Below are 22,641 nucleotides of genomic sequence, written 5' to 3' on the forward strand. Positions count from 1 at the left end.
GGAGTCAAACAATTCAAATTCAAGTTCAATTAAATTAAATCCTCATCCCGAGCAGAGCAATAAAGTGGTAGCATCATCCATCATTTGCCTCATGGATATAGTGTGATAGGGCGCCCTCCGTAAACATAATACCGTCATAATCTATCGATTGACCTAAAAACAAAAGGATGCCTATGAAAAACCCGTCTAGGAAATGATTGGGGCCCAGTCACTACACCTTTTTGAACTTATTGGATAGAGGCCTCGTGCATTTTGACTGTTAGATGAAATTTTAGAGATGACAATACAACGACTTGTGAAGACCACTTGAATACTGAAATCACCGAAATGGATCAATATTGCGTGTAGCACTAGTTCGTAACTTGACGCGTACATCCTTGGTGTCAACCAAATCATCAATCATCAGCATGATACATAAAAAGGGAAATTAATTGTGATACATTTCTCATTGTCCACTTCCACACCATATCCTAATCACGAATATGTAAGCTACTGCAGATACCTTCAAGCATTATCACATAAAAAACCTCCAATATGGTATGTCATCAGCAGACTTTGCTATGTTTCATTTGGTAACTTAGGATGAGGTACAAGGAGTACAACCACATCGTTTTCTCCACGCCCCATCACTCGACCATTTGAGTATTTGTGTATGTTCCTCGCAAAATCCGTCGACCCATCCATTTGTCCCGATGAAAACAGAATCGCCATAGCATGCACAAATCTAGAATACCAATGCAGCACCCTTGGTCTTCTTGTCACCACTATTAAATTGTTAGCTCCGTGTTCAGATATACTGCGCTCTTCTTGGACAAGAATAAGTATTGAGAATTCATACCCAAGCTCGAAGTGCTTGCAACGCTTCAATGCCAACTGTGCCTTCGTCTTGCAAGATGTGCATTCCAATCTCAACACAACCTTCTTTGTGGTCTTTGCCTTCTTGTGGAAAACGGGTTTTGTCTGACCACCATAACCGGATTGTTTTCGATCATAACGACGCTTTCCTTGAGCGAACAACGAAGCCTAGTCCAACATATTAATTTTGATAAATCTTCGAGATGCTGATCGAGTTTTGTACCTTTCCAGCCTTGTATTGAGTGACCTTGTGTTGGGTGTGCTTTCGGCAATCCTTGCCTTTGCAGTAAGTGCGTCTGGTCTTTGGGACGTTGACCTGCGAGGAAGGAGAAATGTTAGCCTCGATTAAGCCCGTTCACAATCATTCTGCTGAAGCGCTTCTCCATATAGTTCCGCCCCCACTCCACAATCTTGACCATCATTCGATGTGTTAGAAATTGCCTGCAAAATCGTCTTGTCGCAGAGATGATGTTGACGAGGGGTTCATTCGGCAGCTCGAGGATAGCTCAATATGCGCCGGAAGCCATGGTTCTCTTCATCAATCATCATTTTCCACCAGATTGTCGCATATTTTCTCTCGAAATTCTAAATTCTCGTTCTTCCCTTTCCGACAATCCCAAGCAAGGTCTCTCCATCGGACTTGAAGCGCCCTCAACAATTCAACAACAGAGTGAGATCAAACGTACCATCTTGGCGATTTATCTGGTGGTCGCTGGGATTGATTGTTGTTAGTATCGTCGTTGATAAGAATTTTGAAATTTGGGAAACTCAAGTGTGGGAAGCTCGCTTGGAACTAGGGCCATGCCGCTTTGAGGTTTGTTATCACGTGTAAATAATGGTCACGTGTAAATGGCATGATCTGGAAGTCTAGATTTCAAACAACATCGTTGACGGTTACTTTCGTCAGTACTGTCTTGTTCATACCTGTGTGAAGGTGGTTTGGAGTTTTCGAATAACAATGACCAATAGAACTCATTCACAAAGCCTAAAGTCGAAGTCATCAGGTTTTCATCTATTTAGTCGCAGAAGAGCGCAATCATTCGCCTTTCCCTCTCTTGAATTCGTGTAGATTATCTATCACCAATCCATCTATCTCGATATCAAAATCACCTCTCAGCTTATCTTTTGACATGTAGATTTTCACTCGAAATATCTCGTTCCTTAACCATTTCTATACCTCGCCTACATGCAAAGATTTGCAAGAGATAATTCAAGTGCAAGTGAATCAGGTGTTTACCCATCATTGGATCGTTGGATTTGAGTCTACTCGTAGCTTCAAATTTCCAGCAAGTTGAAGGATCACACAACTCACAAGACAAGCAAAGCGCACGCCTCACGGCTGCTCAACATCCGAAGCACGCTACCACGCGGCAAAGGTCTACAGGAAATGTGAACAGCTCATGCATTTTTGCCAATCGACGGTGCGATTACAATACGAAAACGAATTCGAAAACAAATCAAGACGTCTGGTCATAGCTATGGACGTCATGATTTTTATTGCTTGTGGCAAAGTCAACCTTGTCCGAATTTCTTCCATATCAAGGACCTCTTTGAAATAACGTCCGGCTCATCTTGCCAAAATATTCATGGGATTGCGATTTCATGGTAACAAACAGTGCAACTTTAAATCTGGACCAGTTTGAAAGGTTTTATGATACTCAATATTCATACTCCAATTGAATCAATTCCAATTCTTTTTTAGATTAATCTGCATTCATAGCTCATGGTACAGTGACCACCTGCATAGTTCAAACCTAATTTGACACACGTCCCGGAATGCTTTGGGACCGGACAAGATCCAATCCATTTAGAATCATGGATTGAAGAAGGTTCACGTTCGTTCGTGCTCCAAACGATAGCATCTATTCTAGAAACGCTAATTGGTTAAAATGCCGATGAAAGCGGCTTCTCCTCCCAGTTTTCTGAGCGGCAAAGCAAGCATCCGAGTATATGACACTTTATTAGTCGTGGCTAGCTGTCTCAAACTACCATTATAATGGAGAATTACTTCTACCTCATAATGGTTCGGCTTTCCCTTGAATCTTTAATGTTTTCAACAATTAATTGCTGATTTGTGATTTTCTTGTGTCTTACTGCCTCGGTACATATTCGATAAGTGACAGTGGCCCGTGTATATTTTTGAAATGATTCCATTGTTCACTCTTATTTTAACTACACTTCCGATTTATTGGGTGTATACGGTTATAGTGGGATTACAGAAAAATATCACAGCTGCTAGACGCTCAGGTTTGCCATATGTGATATCCCGTGGGTCAAATCAAACTTCCTGGTTTTCACGTTCTAATCATTTCTAGCGATTAATCTTTACAACCCAATCTGGTTGATAACTCATCTTATATGGCTACCGTTCATTAAAAGACTACCAAAGTCATGGACGCAAAGTTGGATTGAGTGAGTCATGATAAGATTTACTGTCGAGGGTGTTCTAACTAAGTTTAGTTATACGACACCAGACTGGTGCTGGCAGTTACTTTATGATCCATTTGCTAAAACGGGGGATACTTTTCTGGTCGTTTCTCCTGGATCGATTCTCGTATTTGTTTCAAATGCAGAAGCAATTCATCAGATCACAAGTCGTAGAGATGCCTTCCCCAAACCTCTCAAATCATACCGTATCCTCGAGATTTTTGGTCGGAATATTATAACAACCGAAGGAATTGAATGGAGGGAGCATAGAAAGATCTCTGCACCCACTTTTACGGAAAAGAATAATGCGCTGGTGTTTGCCGAATCTTGTATACAAGCACAGGGGATGTTGAGAAAATGGCTAGGTCCTGATGGAAGAGGAGATTTGACTTTGAAAGAAGTGCCCACCGATACAATGCGAATCACGTTGCATATAATAAGTAAGATTGGATTTGGAGTCCGTTTATTATGGCCAGGGGAAAAACCGAAGACCAAGGAACAAGAATCTGTTTATAGCAGCAATGAAGCACCTGAAGGTCATACCATGAGCTTCGAGAGATCTTTGAGTACACTTTTAGAGACTTTAATCTGGGTTCTTTTTCTTCCAAAATGGCTTCTGAGTAAGTACAGGGAATAGTCCGGTGTTTATCATTACTAACCTTTTCAGAATTGATGCCTTTCCATTCCGCTCAAAAGGCATTGGAATCTTTCGAAAACTGGGGTCAATACATGAATGAATTATTTGCCCAAAAGGCTCAGGAGGCTACGGAAGGTAAAGAAAGCGAGGGTATGGATATAATGGGCTCTTTAGTGAAAAGTTCATACGGGCCAACGAGCGCGCAAGTGTCTTCTAAAACATCACCCAGCCGAGTTGAAAAAGGTCAAGCTAAACGAGTTGCCCTTTCGGATTCCGAAATCCTCGGTAATGCGTTCGTCATGATTGTCGCTGGTCATGAGACTACCGCAAACTCGATTCACTTCTCCCTTATGGAATTGGCCATCAACCCTAGATCTCAACGACAAATACAAGAGGAGGTCCAGAAAATATTTGGCGATAGCGCCCCTGAGACTTGGGATTATGATACAAATATAAACACCCTCTTGGGCGGTACGCTGGGAGCCACGCTCAATGAACAACTCCGACTCATGCCTCCTGTGGTAAATATCCCTAAATCAGTGGGTCAAGGCCATGATCAAACAATCTTTATTGATGGAAAGAAGATAATCCTTCCCGCTGGAGCTCATATCAATCTCAATACTGTTGGTGTCCATCGAAATCCTAGATATTGGCCGAACGAGCCCTCTAAGATCACATCGAGGGACGATGATCTCAATGATTTCAAACCTGAGAGATGGCTCATTAAGCAAGTAGGAAAAGATGACAGCGCGGCCGAATCTTCCGAGGAGGATGATTTTGGTAGCTTTACAGGGAACAACGCATCAGCAGCGTTATTCCGCCCAGCAAGAGGCTCGTATATTCCATTCTCTGATGGCGCTCGATCTTGCTTAGGACGAAGATTGGCTCAGGTCAAAATTATGGCTGTACTTGCTGTGATTTTCCAAAAGTACTCGATAGAGCTTGCTGTTGATGAATGGGCTACAGACGAAGAAGTTTTGGCCATGTCCATCGACGAGAAAAAAGAATTGTACAGTAAGGCGCAAAGGAAAGCAAGAGAGACGATCAGAGGGGCTACGTCAGTCATCACTTTGAAACTCCACCCAGGTTTCATCCCAGTGCGATTGATGAAGAGAGGAGAGGAGCGCTTTGTAAATATTGTGGATTAGTGCCTTACCTACATAATACCAGACAGCTTGATGGTCATTGTTTGACGCAACGGTCAAGGATGAATACAAAAGATCTTAATGTCAATTCTTAACCCATTACCCAACCTTTGTGCAGTACAAAGATTGTGTTGAAACGTCATCTTTTTATCATTACTTGCCATATGGCATCAATTTCATTATACCGTTGGATGGGGTGTAAATAAAGAGATGACTGAGAATGACGTTTGCATTACTAGGTTACTCAGGTGCATACCTGTTCCCAGCAGGTTCTAGAATACGCACATTCCTTCCCCCGGACTCGAGTATTTATACTTGAATCTCCCATGACAACGGCAAGGACAGCCTTGCATAAAGAAGATTTCCTCCAAAAATCCAAAAATCTTGAACCACTTTTAAGAAAAATTACTGTGATGCTATACAGAGCCATCAAATTCACGACGGCATCAACAGCTCTAGTTTTGGATTAGCTCTTGTCAATTCAGAGCAGTCACGTGGATCTCTAGCGCTTGTTTTGTTGACATGCTACGCGATTCCTTCCACATCGAGCACCCCACACTATTTACTCAAACTTCGCACGAGAACCGCAAAAGGCAGACTTAAAATCCCCGCACTCTCCCTCCAGACGCCTTATCAAAACATAGTAATCGTGATCGCATTCAGTAGACAACATATATCACCATGTCCGGGGTAGCAAATTGGATCAAGGCGCAACGAAAGGGGGATTTGATGGAGCTTGCAGATTCGATTGGACTTAAGTAGTATGAGACACCAAATATCTCATTAACTTTTCAATAAAACCACTAACAGTTCTTTCAGTATTGATGGTATTAAGAAGACAGAGCTTGAGCTTGCGCTTGAGGATTACCTGGTTGAGAACGAATCGCAACTAGCCAACGAAACACGACTCATACCATATTATAACAGAAGATCCGGTGCATCACCTGTAAAGAAGGAACCTTCTACCCACGACGAGATGGATACAAAAAGATCGCTGAGACGCAGAACTAGACTTGCGTCTGAAATCTCCGAGGTCGGGAATCAAACTACGTAAGTATTGCGACACGCCCCGGCGCGTTCCTCTGTTCAAAATCACTAACACTTTTTAAGTGACGATTCAGAACCCGAGCGAGCAATTGCGCGCTCTAATATGGCTCTTACACAAACTCCTCAAGCTAGCGCACTTAGGTTTACCTCAAATGTTCCTCTTCCACCATCTCCAGCCGTTGTTGCAGATGTTATCGATCGCCGCACAGCAGTTTTACGCGCAAAAGCAAATGAATACTACAAGGACTTGGGAGTCGTCGAGGCTGTGGAGACTGCCCGTGAAACTATATCAAATGTTGTGGCCCTTGAGTTCATTATGCTACTATCAGAGGCGTTACAACTTCAGCCAGAGCTTTTGGAGAACAAATACGCATTCACAATTCCTCCGATTAATTCCCTTACCACCTCCGAATACGCGGTAAAAATTCCGGATTTGTTCCTCTTATTGACCTCATCGTTTTGGAGTCCTTTTGCCTTGTGGTTATCCACAAGTCTCTTGCTGCCATTGTTTGGAGCATACTTTTTCAACTTGACAAGCAAACCTAGCACGCGATCCAAGCGATATTCCTTTGATCCATTAACATTCAATATCGTAAAAGGACTCGTAACATACATAGTCTACGGTCAAGATGCAAGTTTTGGTGGGCTCATAGATCTTGAGCAAGTGGCTAGAATCAATTCGGCACTTTATGGAGGTTACCAAAGCATACTTGTTGGAACCGGCATCGGAATCCTGGTCACAATGTACGATGCCGTTTTGAAAAAATGATTATCCCTGAGGTCACAAGCTCTCTCTCTCCGCAAGGTATGAAGATGCTTGCATAGCACAAATGAAAAGTCTATTTTTAGTCGTCGCCTTTGGATATTACTTTTCAGCGGTACGTGGTTTTTGGGCGAATCGTTTGTGGGACTGGGTGTCAGTTACTTAGCCACGCGAGTTGGAGGTTTGCATTGGTTTTCACTCGCTTCCTTGATTTCGTCTATCCTCAATTGTGCCAACATGATCTTCTCTAGTTCGAGATGCATTTGGAAGGTGTTTGAGGCGTGGTTACTTCGGGATATTTTATTTGGGCTCTGTTTTTTGAATTACTGTCTGAGGAGTTAGGAAGGCGTAAAGGAATTTGGTTGATGATGGATTGTAGTGGAATCGGATGGATAGCCTACTTTCTGGCTATTAGTTTCAGGAAACGTTTTAGGAAATATAAAATTGTCTCAAATTTTTGCTTGATTTTTGATACTTTTGACAAATCACCGGTTTTACTGATGGATTTCGTACAAAAAATAATTATATCTAAAACCTTGATAAGTGTTTGAAATATAAATATAAAACTACGTACAATTCGTCATGTATCGATATATTTTACATCTAAGTTTCGTAAAATCCGCCCTTCAAATCCCATTCCGAATCCGGCATCATATAAACGCACAAGCACAGTGAATCTCTCTTCGTCTAATACTATAGACCCATCCCATAGCATCGTAAGTCTTACTTACCTACCTAGCACGCTTAGGTGAAATTGATGGCTAAAGCGACATCATGTTTACTTCTCTATCTCTATAGACTTTGATTTGTCCTTTCAGATTGTGCTGATGTATAGGTAGGTGGAGATGATGTTGAATAAGTATCTGCCCGTTTCATTTCGCTTGCTTTGGCTTTGCTTCACTTCGCGTGATTCCTGAGAGTTTTTATTTTGTAAGGATGACTATTAGGATGATTGATTGTTTCGGAAGAAAATTTGCGGGGTGGATGGGTTGGTAGATGGGTGGATGGGTAGATAAGTAGGTAGACAGATGAATGAATGGATGAATAAATGCAAAAATGACAATTAGTTCTTTTCTACACCACATCTATTATTGCTGGTGGCTGGCTTTGAGAGCTCATGGTCTTGGAAGATACAGATATAATCGTGAATCTATCAACCAAGCCCTTTTACAGCAAGCTCTTCGTCGACAAACACGTTAGATTGAACACTGGAGCATACAGGCCCCTCTCATGGCGTAGATATTAAAAGGGTATTATAACCGGTTATTTCATAAAACACTCCTCCTATGCTTTGCTCTCGCGGCCTCACATTAGGGGGCGAGGTTTTTAAATTCTTCTTTCTGAATGGGGAAAAAAGGGATCAAGAAGCGCGATTGGTTATTTTCTCCTGGGGGGAATTTGGGATAGATGAAGGTGGATACATGGTAAACGAGGTTGTTGATTATATCGTCCGGTTTTTAGGTGAACATCGAGTTGAAGTGACAATGGCTCACAGTACTTGCATTATATGACCTAACCAGATATTGACTCTTAGTCCAACTGCCCGGTAGAAACATACATCAAGCATCAAGTGACAAGCTAACTTTTCAGCCCAACGCCCGCAAGACTGAATCAAAAACTATATCATCTGCCGGTCATACTCTAACCTCTGATCATAATTCGTAAAATCAAATTCTTTTACCCATCCCACCACAGCCTGTTCTACCTTCACAACTTCCACCATGTATTCGCCCCCTTTCAACTCGAGGCACCATCTAACTTATCCTCTGGATCTAGATTCTCCGCCCCTTCAACTAGCCCCACGATATTGTATCGTTTCGAGAAAAATGTATTCCAATCATTAAGTACACCCTTTTCTTTGTCATCAAGATCGAACCAATTGGGTGATACATCGTCAGCGGAAGTAGAAGTTTTAGCTAAAGCGCGGGAGGCATCGTGGCCGGCAAATACTGGAGGCGAAAAAGAAAGGTTAGCGAAAAGAATATGCAGTACCAAAGGAATGAGGGACGAGAAGAAGTACCATTATAAGCACCACCTGGCAGATATGCCTTGTTTCCAGTTACATCGTAAACTTTGCCCTAAGTCCCATAAGTATTTTAGGCTGCATCGTAAAACATGCAGACTCGAGGTTGTACCTTAATTGCAACATAACACTTCTCGCTATCAGCACCTTACACATGTTTGTTAGTACTTCATCCTCGGTAATCATAGAGCGGTAACAAATACCATTGCATTTTGCAAGTTCTTCCACTGAAATGGGATCGTATTTCGGTGGGTTGAGAGTAACAGGAGTTTTAGGTTCGAATTTACCAGCCATTTTGAAAATAAAGTTGTGAGAATGAAAGTTTTGTTAAAGACAAATATTTCGATGCGAGTGAAATTCAAAAGGATGATGATGTCGCCGAGGATGTGGGGTAGCGTCAATCATTAGTTAGCGCATTGCGGGAGACAGGGGTATTTGAATTAGTTCAAGCGAAATGTCTTGCAGGATAGGAAAATATGAAATTCATGAAGCTCCAGACGATCAAAGCTTCAGAATTGCGCCAACGTCAATTGTTCTTTGATTTTCATCATAAATCGTGCGTTATCTATAGAAGCAGTTTCTGAAATGTTTACACCACGATTTGCAACCTCATTTGGGTCTGCTGCGCCTTCAAATCGCGCATCACAATGTCTTCGTCAACAACGAGTCCAAGCTACACGACCAAGTAGACCTGCTACAAGAAACTCTATATCATGTCGAACACAACAGCAGAGATGGCAATCAACACGATCACAGCCTAAGGTCAACCCTTCTAAAGGTTCTTTCTCGAGAAATGTCAAGATACTCTTCAAAGCACATCCATATAGCATGACCGGAGCTACCATAGCGTATTTTACCCCTCATATTCGTTGTTATTATTTGCTATTGGAAAGACAACGCTAATTCAGTACATGTAAATTCAGCATAGGTTTTGGAGTTTTTTGTCTAGGATATATCAATTGGTGGTATAAAAAGTACATAATCGACGGCTTCAAAGCCTTTCCCGAACCTGTCGCAAAGCAACTGCGGAAAGCGCTTTACTACACCAACATGTCTCTTGAACCTAAGAACGCTGTAAAATACTATAAAGAAGCACTAAGGGTTGCCGATGAGATGGGTATGGATCCATTTTCTGATGAGTATCTTGGAATCAAGATCTCAGTTTGTGTTTTATTGGAAAAGGTACAAGCCTATGATAAGGCTATTGGTGTATACGAAATTATGAGGGATGATTGTGGGAAATGGATGGAGAAATTGGGAGATTTGGAAAGGAATATTGGAAAGAGGACAAGAATTCTTAGGAGGATGATAGAGATCAGTGTTAAAATTGCTGATTTATACAATGGGGAATATGTTTTGCAGCCGGATAAAGCAGAAGAAAGCTTGGTATATGCAGTGGAGACTATATTGAAAGAACAAATGAGAAGACAAAAAGAAGGAGTTAGACCTGGAGAAGAAGTTTGGTTATCGGATGAAGAAATGGGTGGGACTTTTGAAAGTATGTTTTCCCATCAGGGTCATCAAGTTGAATTCAGCTAATTGTCTTTCTAGCTCTGGCACACCATTACGAGGCAACAGATAAGCATCATCTCGCTGCACCATTATTTCTCCAAGCTATAGCACTATCTACTCCCGCTACCTGCCACACAGCCATATTAAGTTTGTCATCAGTTTCAATTTTCAAAAGACCACCGACTAACTACTTTTAATAGTGAACAATCTCTCTATATCATTAGCTCAACAAAATCCCCCACCAGAACCAGGTCAACCCATAATATCCCGCTCTCAACAAATCAAAATTGCCCGCGCATGGGCCACTAAATCTTTAGAAATATGCGCCAAAATATCACCACCAGAAAGAACTGAAGAGTGTGATATAGGTTGTGCAGTGGCAACACATAATCTAGGAGAATTCGCCGAAATGGATGGAAATATACAGGAAGCTAGGAGAAGATATGAAGAAGCGAGAAGTTTAGCGAGTGCGATGGGATTTAAGGAGGGTGAAGCACAGAGTGAAGAGAGGCTGGCAAGGATTATTGGAAGCTCAGAGATTATTAATAAAGGGTAAATGGTTTGAGGTTTGTGTTGCATGAAGTGTTTGAGAGGTAGTAAAAGTCTTGTTCCTTTAGTTACAGACTCAACTTGACCATGTCTTCAATGCTTAAATGGATATATACAGGAGTACAAAACCAGTAGGTCCTGTGTACAAATTTAAATTCAACTCTTTTTTCCCCGCGAACAGAAGTACAAAATTTATAAACTCTTGATTTGAGTTTAAGATGTTACACTTACATATCCCATCCATATCGAGGTTGAGGTTGTGTCGTAATGGAGAATAAAATATAAACATAAATAATAAATATTTACTCACTCCTCACTCCTTGCTTGTAAAAAATATCCATATATATCCATACATCATCTTGTCAAAAATTAAATAAGAAATAAAAAATCAGAAAAATCTATAATATTGACAAATTCATAATATTATAAACATTTATGAAATTTTCAAAATATCTGGGATATCCTATCGACCTATAGCTATCTAAGTATTCCTTCCGTAACATTACATACATTAGATCGTTGCTCATAACTCATAACTAATCAGCCATCCTCATCCTCCCCCTCTGCGTCTTCATCTCCTTCCTCATCCTCTCCACCAACCTCCCCAATTGCAAGCACACCCTCATAATCCCGGGATCCCTTAACCTTTTCCCTCATATCTCTCTTCAACGAATCAGTATCTCTAGTACTAACTATATATTTTTTTCTGCTCCATCCACTTCCACTCTCACTTCCACTTCCACTTCCAGTCTCTGTGACCCCGGTACAGAGTTTCCATTCTCCTCTATGACTTTGACTATGATTCCGCTCGATAATTTTCTGCTGTACAGCCCATTCGAGGAAGAGGGGATCGTTTTGATGGTTTATTTTTGGGGGATTGAGTGCGGGTTCGGGTTCGTGGGTTGTTTTGCAATTGCTAGGGTATGATGTTGAGTGATTGAATGGTTCTGTGTGGGTCGTATTGGGTTCTGTTATTATTCGCTCAGCACTACCCATTTTGATACCTCCTCTTGAATTCCCTCCCCCTCCCCCACCCAACCTCTCCAAATGTTTCCCCAAATGTTCCATCCTCTCATCCCAACACGTCTTCCCCTCAAAAAACCTCCCCATCGCACACCCCTCAACCGGACACCCCAAGCGACTCGGCGGTTCCCTCCTCACCCTCTCACAACTCCTCTGCAACTCCCTCACTCTCTCCTCCCACTCCCTATTAATCTTCCCCTTCCTCTTCACCTCAAACGGCGCATGCATCCTACGCAAATGCTGCGTAAATAAATCCTTACGATTAAACTCTGCTCCTTTAACCTCATATCCTCTCTGTTGCTCCATCTTCTCTCCATGCATATCTCCTCCCGTAACTTTCCTCATCGCGCTCGAATGCGATGATAGTGGTACTTTTCCGCATGCTCCTAGTGTGCATACCCATGCTTGTAGATTGAGATGTTGAGATGATACGTGGCGCTTCCATTCGTTTTTAGACGCAAATGTACTGCTGCAGCCGGCGAAATCGAAGACGCAGATGAAGGCGCGGGTGTGGGATGAGGCGATGTGACGTTGGAGGGTACTGGGGTCTTTGAATCCGGTTTGGGTACATTGTTTACAGGATAGGTTGCCGAGAGAGATTTTGGATGATTTGGAGGTATATGTAGAGGAGGGTTTGGAGATGCGGTTGCGTTTTGTGTTGGGGGGTGAGATGGTTTTGGTGGTATAGCTGCGTTTACGTGGATTTCGGGTTGAGGGACGTGGTGTGTACTCTGCATCGGATGGTTCTTCTTCTTCTTCCTCTTCAATGTCGGGGGGAAGTAATTCCGGATCAATTTCTGCTTCGTTATTCATTTCCACATTGGTTTCAACATCAACATCTAGTTCGCTTTCTGCATCAACATCAGTATCAGCATCAGCATCAGAAGTTGTAGATGTATTATCATTATTAGAAGCTTTAGCCGAAACTGCTCGAGGAGAAGCAGCATCTCGAATCGAAGCTCCCAATCCCTCATCTCTATAATGTAATATATGAGAAGCTAATTTATGACTGCTCGAGTCAGAAGTTTGAATTGCATAATCGGTATGCATATCCATATTGGGATATGAATCATCGACTTCGAATTTGACTTCTTGCGGATCAGCAAATGCTTGAACATCGCTAAGATTAACACAAGGATATCCAGCGGGTTGTAGTGGTTGAGTGTGTGATTGATTATATATATCGGTGAATCTTTGAGTAGGTGTGGTGTGAGTTGTGATGGGTAGATTATAATATTCTTGACCTTGAGGGGAATAGAGTCCATCATGATACCAATCTGTTTCGGTACCTGGACTTCGGGCACTACTGCAGTTGGAAGATAATTCTTGGGATGGAGAAGGTGATATCATTCTTGTTCGAGAATCTTGAGGAAAGACACCAACGGGTTCGAATGCTCTAGGTAATGGTCGGGAAAAGTTATTGAAGTGAGTCATGGTTGCATCGGCAGTGAAGAAAGCTCTTCCTGGCTCTGTGATAAATCTTTGTAAAGGTTGTTGTGGTAGATCTTGTTGATAATCGAAATCTGGAGAGACAATTTGAGCTTGACGAAGAAGTGGATCAATATTCTCCATCCAGGAACTTTCAATATCCATCAAATCCTCATGACGGAAAGATTGAGGATTTGATCTATTCTCTTGAAAGAAAGGTGGTTCCATAGTCGAGTATGATAAATTATCGTATGACATGATATCCAGAATTTGAAAGTGGATAGTAGTCAAGATAAATGCGTCTTCGAATTGCTTTTTTTGGTATTTGGCCCCCAGATCCTGAATGGGGAGAAATAGGGTGAAGCTAAGCTTCTAGAAGAGAAAGATAAACAAAGTTAGTAAGCTTGGAAGGAATAAAGCTGGTATTTGTTTGTTTTCTTATTGATCCTACGACGGGTATGAGCTTCTTGTGTATCAAAATTGAGCATATGAGTTGGGGCGACAGGACAAAAGAGACAACAAATAGAACAAACAGACTCACCAGAATTCGAGTATCTCCACTTTGATGCGGCGCGACTACAACAGATCCTTTGAGTTAAGAAGCAAACAATCAATCTTTTTTCGTACACGACCTTTGATTTATTTATGCAACCAAAACAGTGAATTTAAATATCAGCTCATGAAAATTCACTGGTAGAATTTCAATCATGTAGATAGGAGGTATGTAGGTATTCAGACTTGGAGAAAGTCTGAGGCGAAGCAACGAAGATGAGATAGGCGCAGTTTATTATCTGTAGTAAATATGATGTATGAAGATGATGTATGAAGATGACACCAAAAACAAAGAAATAAGAATCGGCACATCAAATCTCTAAAGTATGCGAACCAAGCCCCAGCAATATCCTCACAACGTTCATGTATGCATCATTTAGAACTGACATATTTTGCGCATACCAAAAGAGCCGCATCTCATAATAAAAAACATGGATGCATACCTAGAAGAAGGTAGCTAAAGGTCCCACAGATAACCCGGTGAAGAATCATTCTCTCATACATTCGAAAGTTTCCACAAGTCAAAGGTGCTGCATAAACCCCTGAGTCTCTAGAAATGTATTGGAGATCTATGACTCCCCTAAAGCTGCGCCTCTCATTCTTCTCATGTCCCTTGAAGGCTTGAAGGGTTGAAGCACCTATGCGGGGCACTGCAGATAACCTCAAGACTCAAGTGATTTTCCCCATGTCGAATATCGATGATGTGAGTGGATACTTGACCGAGCCAGTTAATTGTGCAGATTGACTCTCTCCATACATTGCATCTGCTCTCTTGGAGCTTTCCCTTTTTCTACAACCTTTGAACACGCATTCTACATCATAACCAATGAGAGAAAGAATTTACCCTTGCAAATGGCGTAAGGCGGATAAGGCGACCGCTAGGCAGACCTCGACGTCAATTCTTCAGAATTTGTTCACTCTTTTGAATGTGATGTGTGATATGAAAGCCACTCGGTCATCAGGAAACTTCTCCGTTGGGCTCACAGGAGAAACATTATTTTTCATCCGCTCCCTTTGTTTCGTTCTTCGTTTGCTACGCCATTTATTCCAAAGTAGAGCATAGAATATACTGACTGCAGAACCATATGCATGTAACACCAAATTCGCATTCGTTTCTATCCAAAGCACATCTTCATTTCATTACACAGCCAAGAATATTCTCGAATCCTTCCTCATTTCCATCATTTCCTCTTTTTCATCTACCCATCCATCCATCAAATTTACTTACTTTCGGGCGTCAGCATTTTCAGCCCCTAAAATATCCAACAATCATCAGAAATGGAACACTGGCCCCCAATTTTCAAAGATGATTGATTTGTTTGGACACCGAGATAACAACTCACCACACACACACACACACACACACACACACACACACAACTCATCTAATTGGTTTAAGCCAGGAACCAAATTCTTAGTTTTGACGGGAGCGAGCGTTTAATATTTGTTGTAAATTGTAATATAGACTTTTCATTCGTTCGTTCGGTCGGTCGGTCGCTCGTTGGCATTCCTATTCTTTACTTTGAACTTAGACACTTTCTCATTTACCCCATTCTATACCCCCCCCAAAAAACCCCTCCAAGTACTAAACCAAATACTCTAGAACACAAAAATACTTGCCCATAATTATCATCATCTTCAACAAATAAGTAAAAGCATATTATTTCTATCTCCATCTCCATCTCCATCTCCATACAACCTCTCTAGCTACTTCTCTCAAACCACCCTAACCTCGCTTAACCTTAGTCCATAGCTTATCCACGAACTAGTAGTATAATATAATATACAAATAATACAAACTTTACACAGTCTACAAAAATACAAAACTATCCAAAACTATCAAAACAAAATTTAATAAACCTCAAAGAATAAAAAACCAAACCAAACTAATTCACCGAGTCATGGGGGCGGGGAAAAGAGCCGGGGGAGAAATCGTAGAACGAATAAAAACTTACTCCATAAAGAATAAATAATAAATAAGTCAATAATCTTAAAATATTTTAATAAGTATATATATTATATATACTCGTAAATATATAAGTAAGTATCAAATCATATCAAACCAAATCCAAAGCCCGAGATCTTTCCTCTTTTGTAACTTTGTAATTTCCTAACTTCTTTAGATTGGTAAGTTAAGTAGGTAGGTAAGCAAATAAGTAGGTAAGTAAGCAAGTAAGCAATCTAAACTGCATATAAACTACAAAGCGAAAGCTACTCGGTGGATGCTATGGATGTGAGATGTATGTAATGATGAAGAACTCGAAGGGTCCTGTTGGTTGGAGTAGATAGGTATGTACACCAATGGTAAAAAAATATCCAGTGCAGGTGCGGCTGAGAATCTTATTTTTTTATTAAAAAAAATTCTGGTTTACTTAGACAATCAACCGATCAATCAATCATTGGAGCATTCATTCAACACGGTCAATAACACGGTCAGTAAAAAGTAAGACGTATCCAAAATATCAATTACCCATCATCTACTCCATCCAATATACTTAGAAGAGTCATTTTACGAGTTACTGTGCCCCTCGCTAAGCTTTACATTCCATGGAAAATCAGAGAAAAAAGCTTGCATTTCCTTCTTCCGCAAGGTTAAATGTGTAAACGCCAAAGGAAAAAAAATCCCTGGATATATTCCTCCCTGTTGTTTTCAAATTCCTACCCAATACCATCATCATAGTAAGCCATATATACTTTTACACAATTATTCTTCAATTGATAGCCATCATTAAACTATTTGCTGAAACTTTAAAAATTCCTCTAACATGTTAAAATATTTCATCCCTTTCAGTTGTCAATTAAATATCGTTTGCAATCATTACAGTTATGATGATTGCAGGAGGTACATCTTGGGCTGAGAGTAAGAGTACGTCCTGGATCATCCGAACACTGACACTATAGTTATGTTAGCATTGCATGCGGCACAATAAATGATAATGCTTACACAGTAAACAATCTCCATAATCTTCGTATACTTTGTAGGTCTATCATTTCCATCATCGCTGCATTCTCGTTTCTTCGAGAGCGTAGATTCTTGTCCTACCAAAGCGGGTGAAGCTCTGGTGATACCCACAGGCTCGGGTGAACTTCTACCAGAATCGTTGATAGAATTGGGGGAAGGTTCCTCACGAAAGTCTTTTGGTGAAGACTCACCTAAAGAATTTGGACTGGCAGCATCACCTTTAGGTTTATCGCCATCAACTGGTATCCAATCCTGGATGCCTTGTTTTTGCATATCCCTACGTCCCACGAAGTGGTCATCTATATGGTCAAACCTTTCTGTCCATGCATCAAGACCTTTCCTCTTAAGATTAATGAGCTTCTCACAAAAACCGCACCAGAAACGAGACTGGCAGTTCCGACCGATACGACAAGCTTCGACCTTTATCCTGACAGCATCTTGATCAACCATACCATGATCTTTTTTCAGATGATCTTGGAACGTTTGACGGCGATAAGAGACTTTGGCACATACGCCTCCTTCGGGTTTCTCCTTATCACAGCGCCAACTTTCGAGTTGGAAGTGTTGTGAGTTCTCGTGCCGTTTCCAATCATTTTTACTTCCAAATGTTTTATTGCAGGTTAAGAAAGTGCAGCCATATGGCCTCTCGTGCCGTTTCATATGTTTTCTGTCTAATTGTTAGCAATAGTCATGCAAGAGAAAATTTGATCTTACTTTAACTCGCAAGGTCGTCCTTTGAACTTTTCACAAACCTGACAGATAACTTGCTTGTCACTTTTATTACTAGCAACGGATCCAATATTTTGTTTTCGAGTATGATTTGGATCCTTTTGAATAATGTAACCAAACTTCTGAAGGGTTTTGAAAACTTCGACCGCTTTTTCCTGGGCCACAGAATCATACTTTGTTGAAGATATGAACTTTTCAAGGTCATCTATTGAGCATGCAGCTTTATCTGCTGTGGATCCCGAGGCATCATCGGAAGAAGATTTTTCATTAGGCAAAACTTTCCGTCCCATCGATAATGCACCAACGTTAGATGCATTTTTCGTCTCAGCCAACGCAGATCTAATTACTTCGGTAATGGCTGCATCTGTGGCTGAGACGCTACTAAGGTGAGGCACCTTAGCTGCAGATGGCAATGGATTTCTCTCCACCGATGGACGGCTTACATGATCAAGGTTAACATCCAATGCACTCTTCGTACCCACTGGGGTTGATAGAACACTTTCCACTGGGATCTTGGTGATAAATCCAATTGGATGACGATGTAATTCAGATGGTTGAATGGTATCTCTGGTATGTGGATCCGAGGTAGGATTGTTCGGTCCAAATATGGTAGTGCTCCTGTCATTGGCATCCGGGACGAAAGGTTTGTCAATTGTGGTATCCATTGGGGCAACCAGATTCCGGATCAATTCTGGACAGGTGGGCTTGCAATTGGATTTATTATCCTGGGCTCTGGGTAAACTTTCATTAATTTCCCTGTTGTGCGAGGTACTTTGGGTAGACACTTCTGCGGGAAGCGGGGCATCTCGAGTCAAACCTGACTGTTCGTAAAATTCTCCCCTAAGATATGTTAGTCGCTCATATTGTTGCCAAAATCTTCAGAGACCTACTCTTGTATAATTTTCTCAAAACTCTGTTCCGATTCGATGTAATTGGAATGAACTCGTTTTATATGGCTCCGAAAGTTGTCGAGTCGGGGCCAAACTTTGTCCTTGGACTTACATCCGGATACGACACAGTGGTATTTCTTCATTGATTCCGCCCTCGTTGTCGTAGCTAAAGGGTGTTTGCTCTTGGTGTGTCGATCTAGATCGTTGGTTGTGCTAAATCCTTCGGTCCTTGTGCAACCTGGATACTTGCAGACAAAAGGCTTTTTATGTCGTAAATCATGCTTCCTATAAAAAAATTAGTATACTTCCTCAACCCGTATTGCTGTAACACGTACTTTAACTCTGATTTCGTTTTGACGGATTTTTGACATGTTGAACAAAATAGACCTGGAGAGTTGGTTGACGCCAGTAGATGTAATGGCCATGGTTCGCTTGTCCTATTCTCACGGGATTGCAATGCTTCATTTAATCCTGGAAATTGTTGATAATCTGCAACATGACCTGCTAAGCTTTGGCAGTCTTGATCGCGATCACTCACATCAGTGCTAAAGACTGAAGCATTTCCAACACTTTTTCTGGTTCCATATCCGGAATCTGAATGTGGTGGAGCGCCGAAATGAAAGGATCCATTTCCCAAATGATCTTGTTCACGACATGGTCCAGCAAAAGCAACGGGTGCTCGATTATTTGAACGAACCTTGATACTTGCTCTCTCGTCCTGGACAGGATCTGAAATAGTCTTAGGATACCAAGGTCCATCATTATCAGCATACCATTGGAGTAATGGGGCCTGGCTTGTCGTCCGATCCACTGGCAGTTGTTGGATCCTGGAAATTGGTTCATATGGGGAGTTCAAATCAGAAAATCCATGGGGAGGTAGCGTTGGTTCCCAAGTAATTGAAGGGAAAGCCGGGTGTGGAAGGGTCCATGAATTACTCAGATCAATCTCAATAGGTTGAGGTGGAAGATCCAATGATGGTGGAGCCATCTCTCCACGTGTGGAACCATATCCGGAGTCTGAAGTATGCATCGAGGGAGGTGAAGGATAATACTAGATTTTCCATCAGATCGAAGCTCAGGAGAGAATTGAAGGGTAAAAGAAATGAATCGTACTAGGGGTGGAAGACTCCCATTACGGGGATCGTTCGGATGCATCGACATTACTATTAGCTGTCAGTCAATTCATCGACAAGTATCTTTTCAAATCAATATAACAAACCAACAGAAAATATCGAAAAATATGGAGGAAGAGTTCTGGATTTTTCGACTCTCAGAGTTGAACGAGTCTACCAAAACTATCTTCGATATGAGCAGAGCTGTTAGCACTGAGTGAGAAAGCAAAGACAACCTTTACACACACGGGGCAAATGTCCCGAACGCTTAGAAGTAATCATGAATCACGAAATCATGACTATGAATGACATACGACTATAAATAGATATTGAACGTGGAAGTGAAAAAGTATACCTAGGATGGTTCGCGAAGAGAAGAAAGAGTAGTAAGGCGAATATTAAAAATTGAATATATGCAGTCCTGATGAAGAAGCAACGATAAAGTGCTTACAAGGTGGTGCGCGTACTATTTTCTTTAGTGATGATCATGAGGGAATGATTTCGGTGAGAGAATCGGGCATTGAGACAGATACCGGGCGCGCAACAATGGAAGAAAGGTACGACAACCAATTAATAAAGCCTCTCCTCCTTGGAAAAGCAAACAAATAATGAGCAATTAAACTAAATAAAACAAAATAGTGAATTTATATAGATCAGATGTAGAAGATTCTTTTCATCAAATCATCTTCATTTCTATACTGCAGTATACATTAAGGTTGAAGATAATAATAAGAAATGAAATGAAAAAGGCAAAATGTATGTCTGTACGGAGTATGATAAGTGAGGCTGCGGCTGCATCTGAGAAAAGAAGTGAGGCGAGCAACCGAAAAAAAGATTCTGGGGGAGATGTTCGCGAAAATAGGCAGCAGCTGGTCTGGGTAACTGGATTGAAATCAAACTCACTCACCCACCGTCTTGTCTTGAATCTTTTTACGCCCTGTTCATATGTATATTACGGAGTAGATGTATATGGGCATCATGAGGTTGTAATAAAATAGGTATGAAGAACAATAAACTTGAAGAATATAATTTTCCTACTTAAAATATTCATGCATACAGTACCTTTTTCGCCTTCCATTTATGTCCGTGTATGCCTCTTTGGGGGCCAGAATGATGAAAAGGAAATAAATGCTACCCTGAAAGTCAGGGATGCATCAAAAGTCATCATCACGTGTAAGTCACATGATCCCATTTTGAATAGACATGAGTTTTACGAGGATTACAACTTTCGATCATGCAGATGAGAGATTTGCTAGATTGATGGATAACTTTCTTGCCTCTTTAACTTCTCCATTCTTTATTCCCTGTTTTCATCTTCATGAATGGTGCTACAAAATGTGAGGAGGACACTCCGTCATACCAAATACATGCAAACACAAGCGACATCCCTATGACGTCTCTATCCACTCGACAGCAGTTTGATCTCTTGCACAGCTTTTGATGTGTAAGACATTGTATTTGATATCCTATTTTCTTACTCGATCCATGATCCTTCATCATAATATCACAATCTACCTCCGCCCACCTCAAATTTCTCAAACTCGATGCACTCGAGCTCCTCTAGGATCTTACCTACTTACACTCAAAATCAATTCTCATAACAACACACCTATCCAAGCCTCAAGAACAAAAAGAACATTCATAATGCCATTACAAAATCATGCAAATGCAACGGAATCCTACAGACATACACATGTACACTGCCACATGCATGCGAGCTGCCGATAGCACCTGTGCAGCTTCCCTCCATACCGCATCGATCCTTTCATAAGTGAAGCTGTAACCGAATGCGATGGTGTACTACATCAAGTCAGCCCCTTGATGCTACTCTGTATACTTTATATCGGTAGTCTCGAATAGGTTCGTTTTTCCGCAGTGCTGGTGATTATGTAGTCGAGTCGGTTATGAACGTTGGCTCTAAGTTGTTTTTAATGATTGGGTTCTAGACAGCTTTTGCTGTCTCATCTTTTCTTGCTTTTGTGCTTACTTTGTTAGTTGAGAAGATGAGCAGTAGTGGAGAGATTGGAAACTGCAGCTGGTTGAGTATATACTAGAGCATTTTATGTATTGGAGCATGCGCAACTAGACTGGAAGTAGGCTGAAACCAAAAATAATCCAAAGTCAAATTATCTACCACCCTCTCCATAAATCTTATAATCTACAGAACATTCAAAAAAGAATCCGAATCACATCTAGCGAAATCAGAGAGCATGAACCCTTATAGCCATGCTGCACTAATAGTTAGCAAGATAACAGCCTCAAGAACACATTACCACTCAATCACTAAAAGTCTCCAGTTAAATATAATCTTGAATCTCGAGTATACATTAGATCATAGAAACTCATTGAATGAATCACTGGCAAAAAATCTAAATAATCCAAATAGTACAATATCCGGAACTTAAAATCATGATATATAAACAAAGTCCAGCAGAATCAGAACAGACGAACAAGCAATATCGACACCAATCTATGACAAAAACCATAGCTATCCTCCCCCCCTAGACTCTAATAGAAAATAAGAAGGCTAGCCCCAATATCTCTGTACAAATTTCTTAATAGATATCCATATCATAAACACATCATAAACTATAAACCAACATCTTTATTACCTATAAAATCAACCAAACCCTTTAATCCAAGTCCTTCGTTATTTATATATATATACAAGTATAAACTTATTATCCAATCCATCTCATCTTCAATCATATATATTGCATACCGAAGTGCTACCCACCTATTCCTAAAAAAATAAGATAGGAGTTGTGTACTAGATTCCCATGTACCTCTACAATCAAACTAGGATTGGGTACATCAATTATCTCAGATTGGTAGGTTACTGTTCACTGAGCTGGTTTTATTAGATGATAGATAGTGGAAGAAAGATAAAAAGGGAATGAACAAGAAATAAAAGTAGGTATAGATACATATAGTATATGTGTTTAGCTGTGGAAATAATTAGATATAAACATATCTATTATAAGGAA

At 40.9% G+C, this 22,641-nt stretch overlaps 8 protein-coding genes across 8 annotated transcripts; 4 read left to right on the top strand and 4 right to left on the bottom strand.

Moving 5' to 3' along the window:
* Window positions 1–724: 724 nt before the first annotated feature.
* SS1G_05383 (60S ribosomal protein L42) lies at window positions 725–1,544 on the bottom strand (the record flags this gene model as incomplete). Its single annotated transcript, XM_001593905.1, has 4 exons — window positions 725–764; window positions 839–1,023; window positions 1,079–1,171; window positions 1,542–1,544. 4 exons carry the CDS (start codon window positions 1,542–1,544, stop codon window positions 725–727), a joined length of 321 nt encoding a protein of 106 aa, XP_001593955.1.
* A 1,702-nt stretch (window positions 1,545–3,246) lies between these two features.
* Window positions 3,247–5,067, top strand: SS1G_05384 (hypothetical protein; the record flags this gene model as incomplete). The annotated part of the gene is made up of 3 exons (XM_001593906.1): window positions 3,247–3,257; window positions 3,316–3,902; window positions 3,950–5,067. 3 exons carry the CDS (start codon window positions 3,247–3,249, stop codon window positions 5,065–5,067), a joined length of 1,716 nt encoding a protein of 571 aa, XP_001593956.1.
* Window positions 5,068–5,745: 678 nt separating this feature from the next.
* Window positions 5,746–6,880, top strand: SS1G_05385 (hypothetical protein; the record flags this gene model as incomplete). The annotated part of the gene is made up of 3 exons (XM_001593907.1): window positions 5,746–5,825; window positions 5,884–6,114; window positions 6,175–6,880. 3 exons carry the CDS (start codon window positions 5,746–5,748, stop codon window positions 6,878–6,880), a joined length of 1,017 nt encoding a protein of 338 aa, XP_001593957.1.
* A 1,731-nt stretch (window positions 6,881–8,611) lies between these two features.
* SS1G_05386 (conserved hypothetical protein) lies at window positions 8,612–9,191 on the bottom strand (the record flags this gene model as incomplete). Its single annotated transcript, XM_001593908.1, has 4 exons — window positions 8,612–8,823; window positions 8,895–8,952; window positions 9,010–9,044; window positions 9,101–9,191. The coding sequence occupies 4 exons, from the start codon at window positions 9,189–9,191 to the stop codon at window positions 8,612–8,614; spliced, it is 396 nt and encodes a 131-aa protein (XP_001593958.1).
* A 756-nt stretch (window positions 9,192–9,947) lies between these two features.
* On the top strand, window positions 9,948–10,965 carry SS1G_05387 (hypothetical protein; the record flags this gene model as incomplete). The annotated part of the gene is made up of 3 exons (XM_001593909.1): window positions 9,948–10,395; window positions 10,449–10,556; window positions 10,610–10,965. The coding sequence occupies 3 exons, from the start codon at window positions 9,948–9,950 to the stop codon at window positions 10,963–10,965; spliced, it is 912 nt and encodes a 303-aa protein (XP_001593959.1).
* Window positions 10,966–11,498: 533 nt separating this feature from the next.
* SS1G_05388 (hypothetical protein) lies at window positions 11,499–14,350 on the bottom strand (the record flags this gene model as incomplete). Its single annotated transcript, XM_001593910.1, has 3 exons — window positions 11,499–13,781; window positions 13,951–13,985; window positions 14,296–14,350. 3 exons carry the CDS (start codon window positions 14,348–14,350, stop codon window positions 11,499–11,501), a joined length of 2,373 nt encoding a protein of 790 aa, XP_001593960.1.
* A 2,398-nt stretch (window positions 14,351–16,748) lies between these two features.
* SS1G_05389 (hypothetical protein) lies at window positions 16,749–19,530 on the bottom strand (the record flags this gene model as incomplete). Its single annotated transcript, XM_001593911.1, has 5 exons — window positions 16,749–16,856; window positions 16,906–17,590; window positions 17,638–18,492; window positions 18,543–18,827; window positions 18,878–19,530. The coding sequence occupies 5 exons, from the start codon at window positions 19,528–19,530 to the stop codon at window positions 16,749–16,751; spliced, it is 2,586 nt and encodes an 861-aa protein (XP_001593961.1).
* Window positions 19,531–19,782: 252 nt separating this feature from the next.
* Window positions 19,783–20,263, top strand: SS1G_05390 (predicted protein; the record flags this gene model as incomplete). Its single annotated transcript, XM_001593912.1, has 2 exons — window positions 19,783–19,871; window positions 20,074–20,263. 2 exons carry the CDS (start codon window positions 19,783–19,785, stop codon window positions 20,261–20,263), a joined length of 279 nt encoding a protein of 92 aa, XP_001593962.1.
* Window positions 20,264–22,641: the final 2,378 nt, after the last annotated feature.

This window comes from Sclerotinia sclerotiorum, genomic scaffold (genome assembly GCF_000146945.2).
Source record: "Sclerotinia sclerotiorum 1980 UF-70 scaffold_6 genomic scaffold, whole genome shotgun sequence".
Taxonomy (NCBI): Eukaryota; Fungi; Ascomycota; class Leotiomycetes; order Helotiales; family Sclerotiniaceae; genus Sclerotinia; species Sclerotinia sclerotiorum.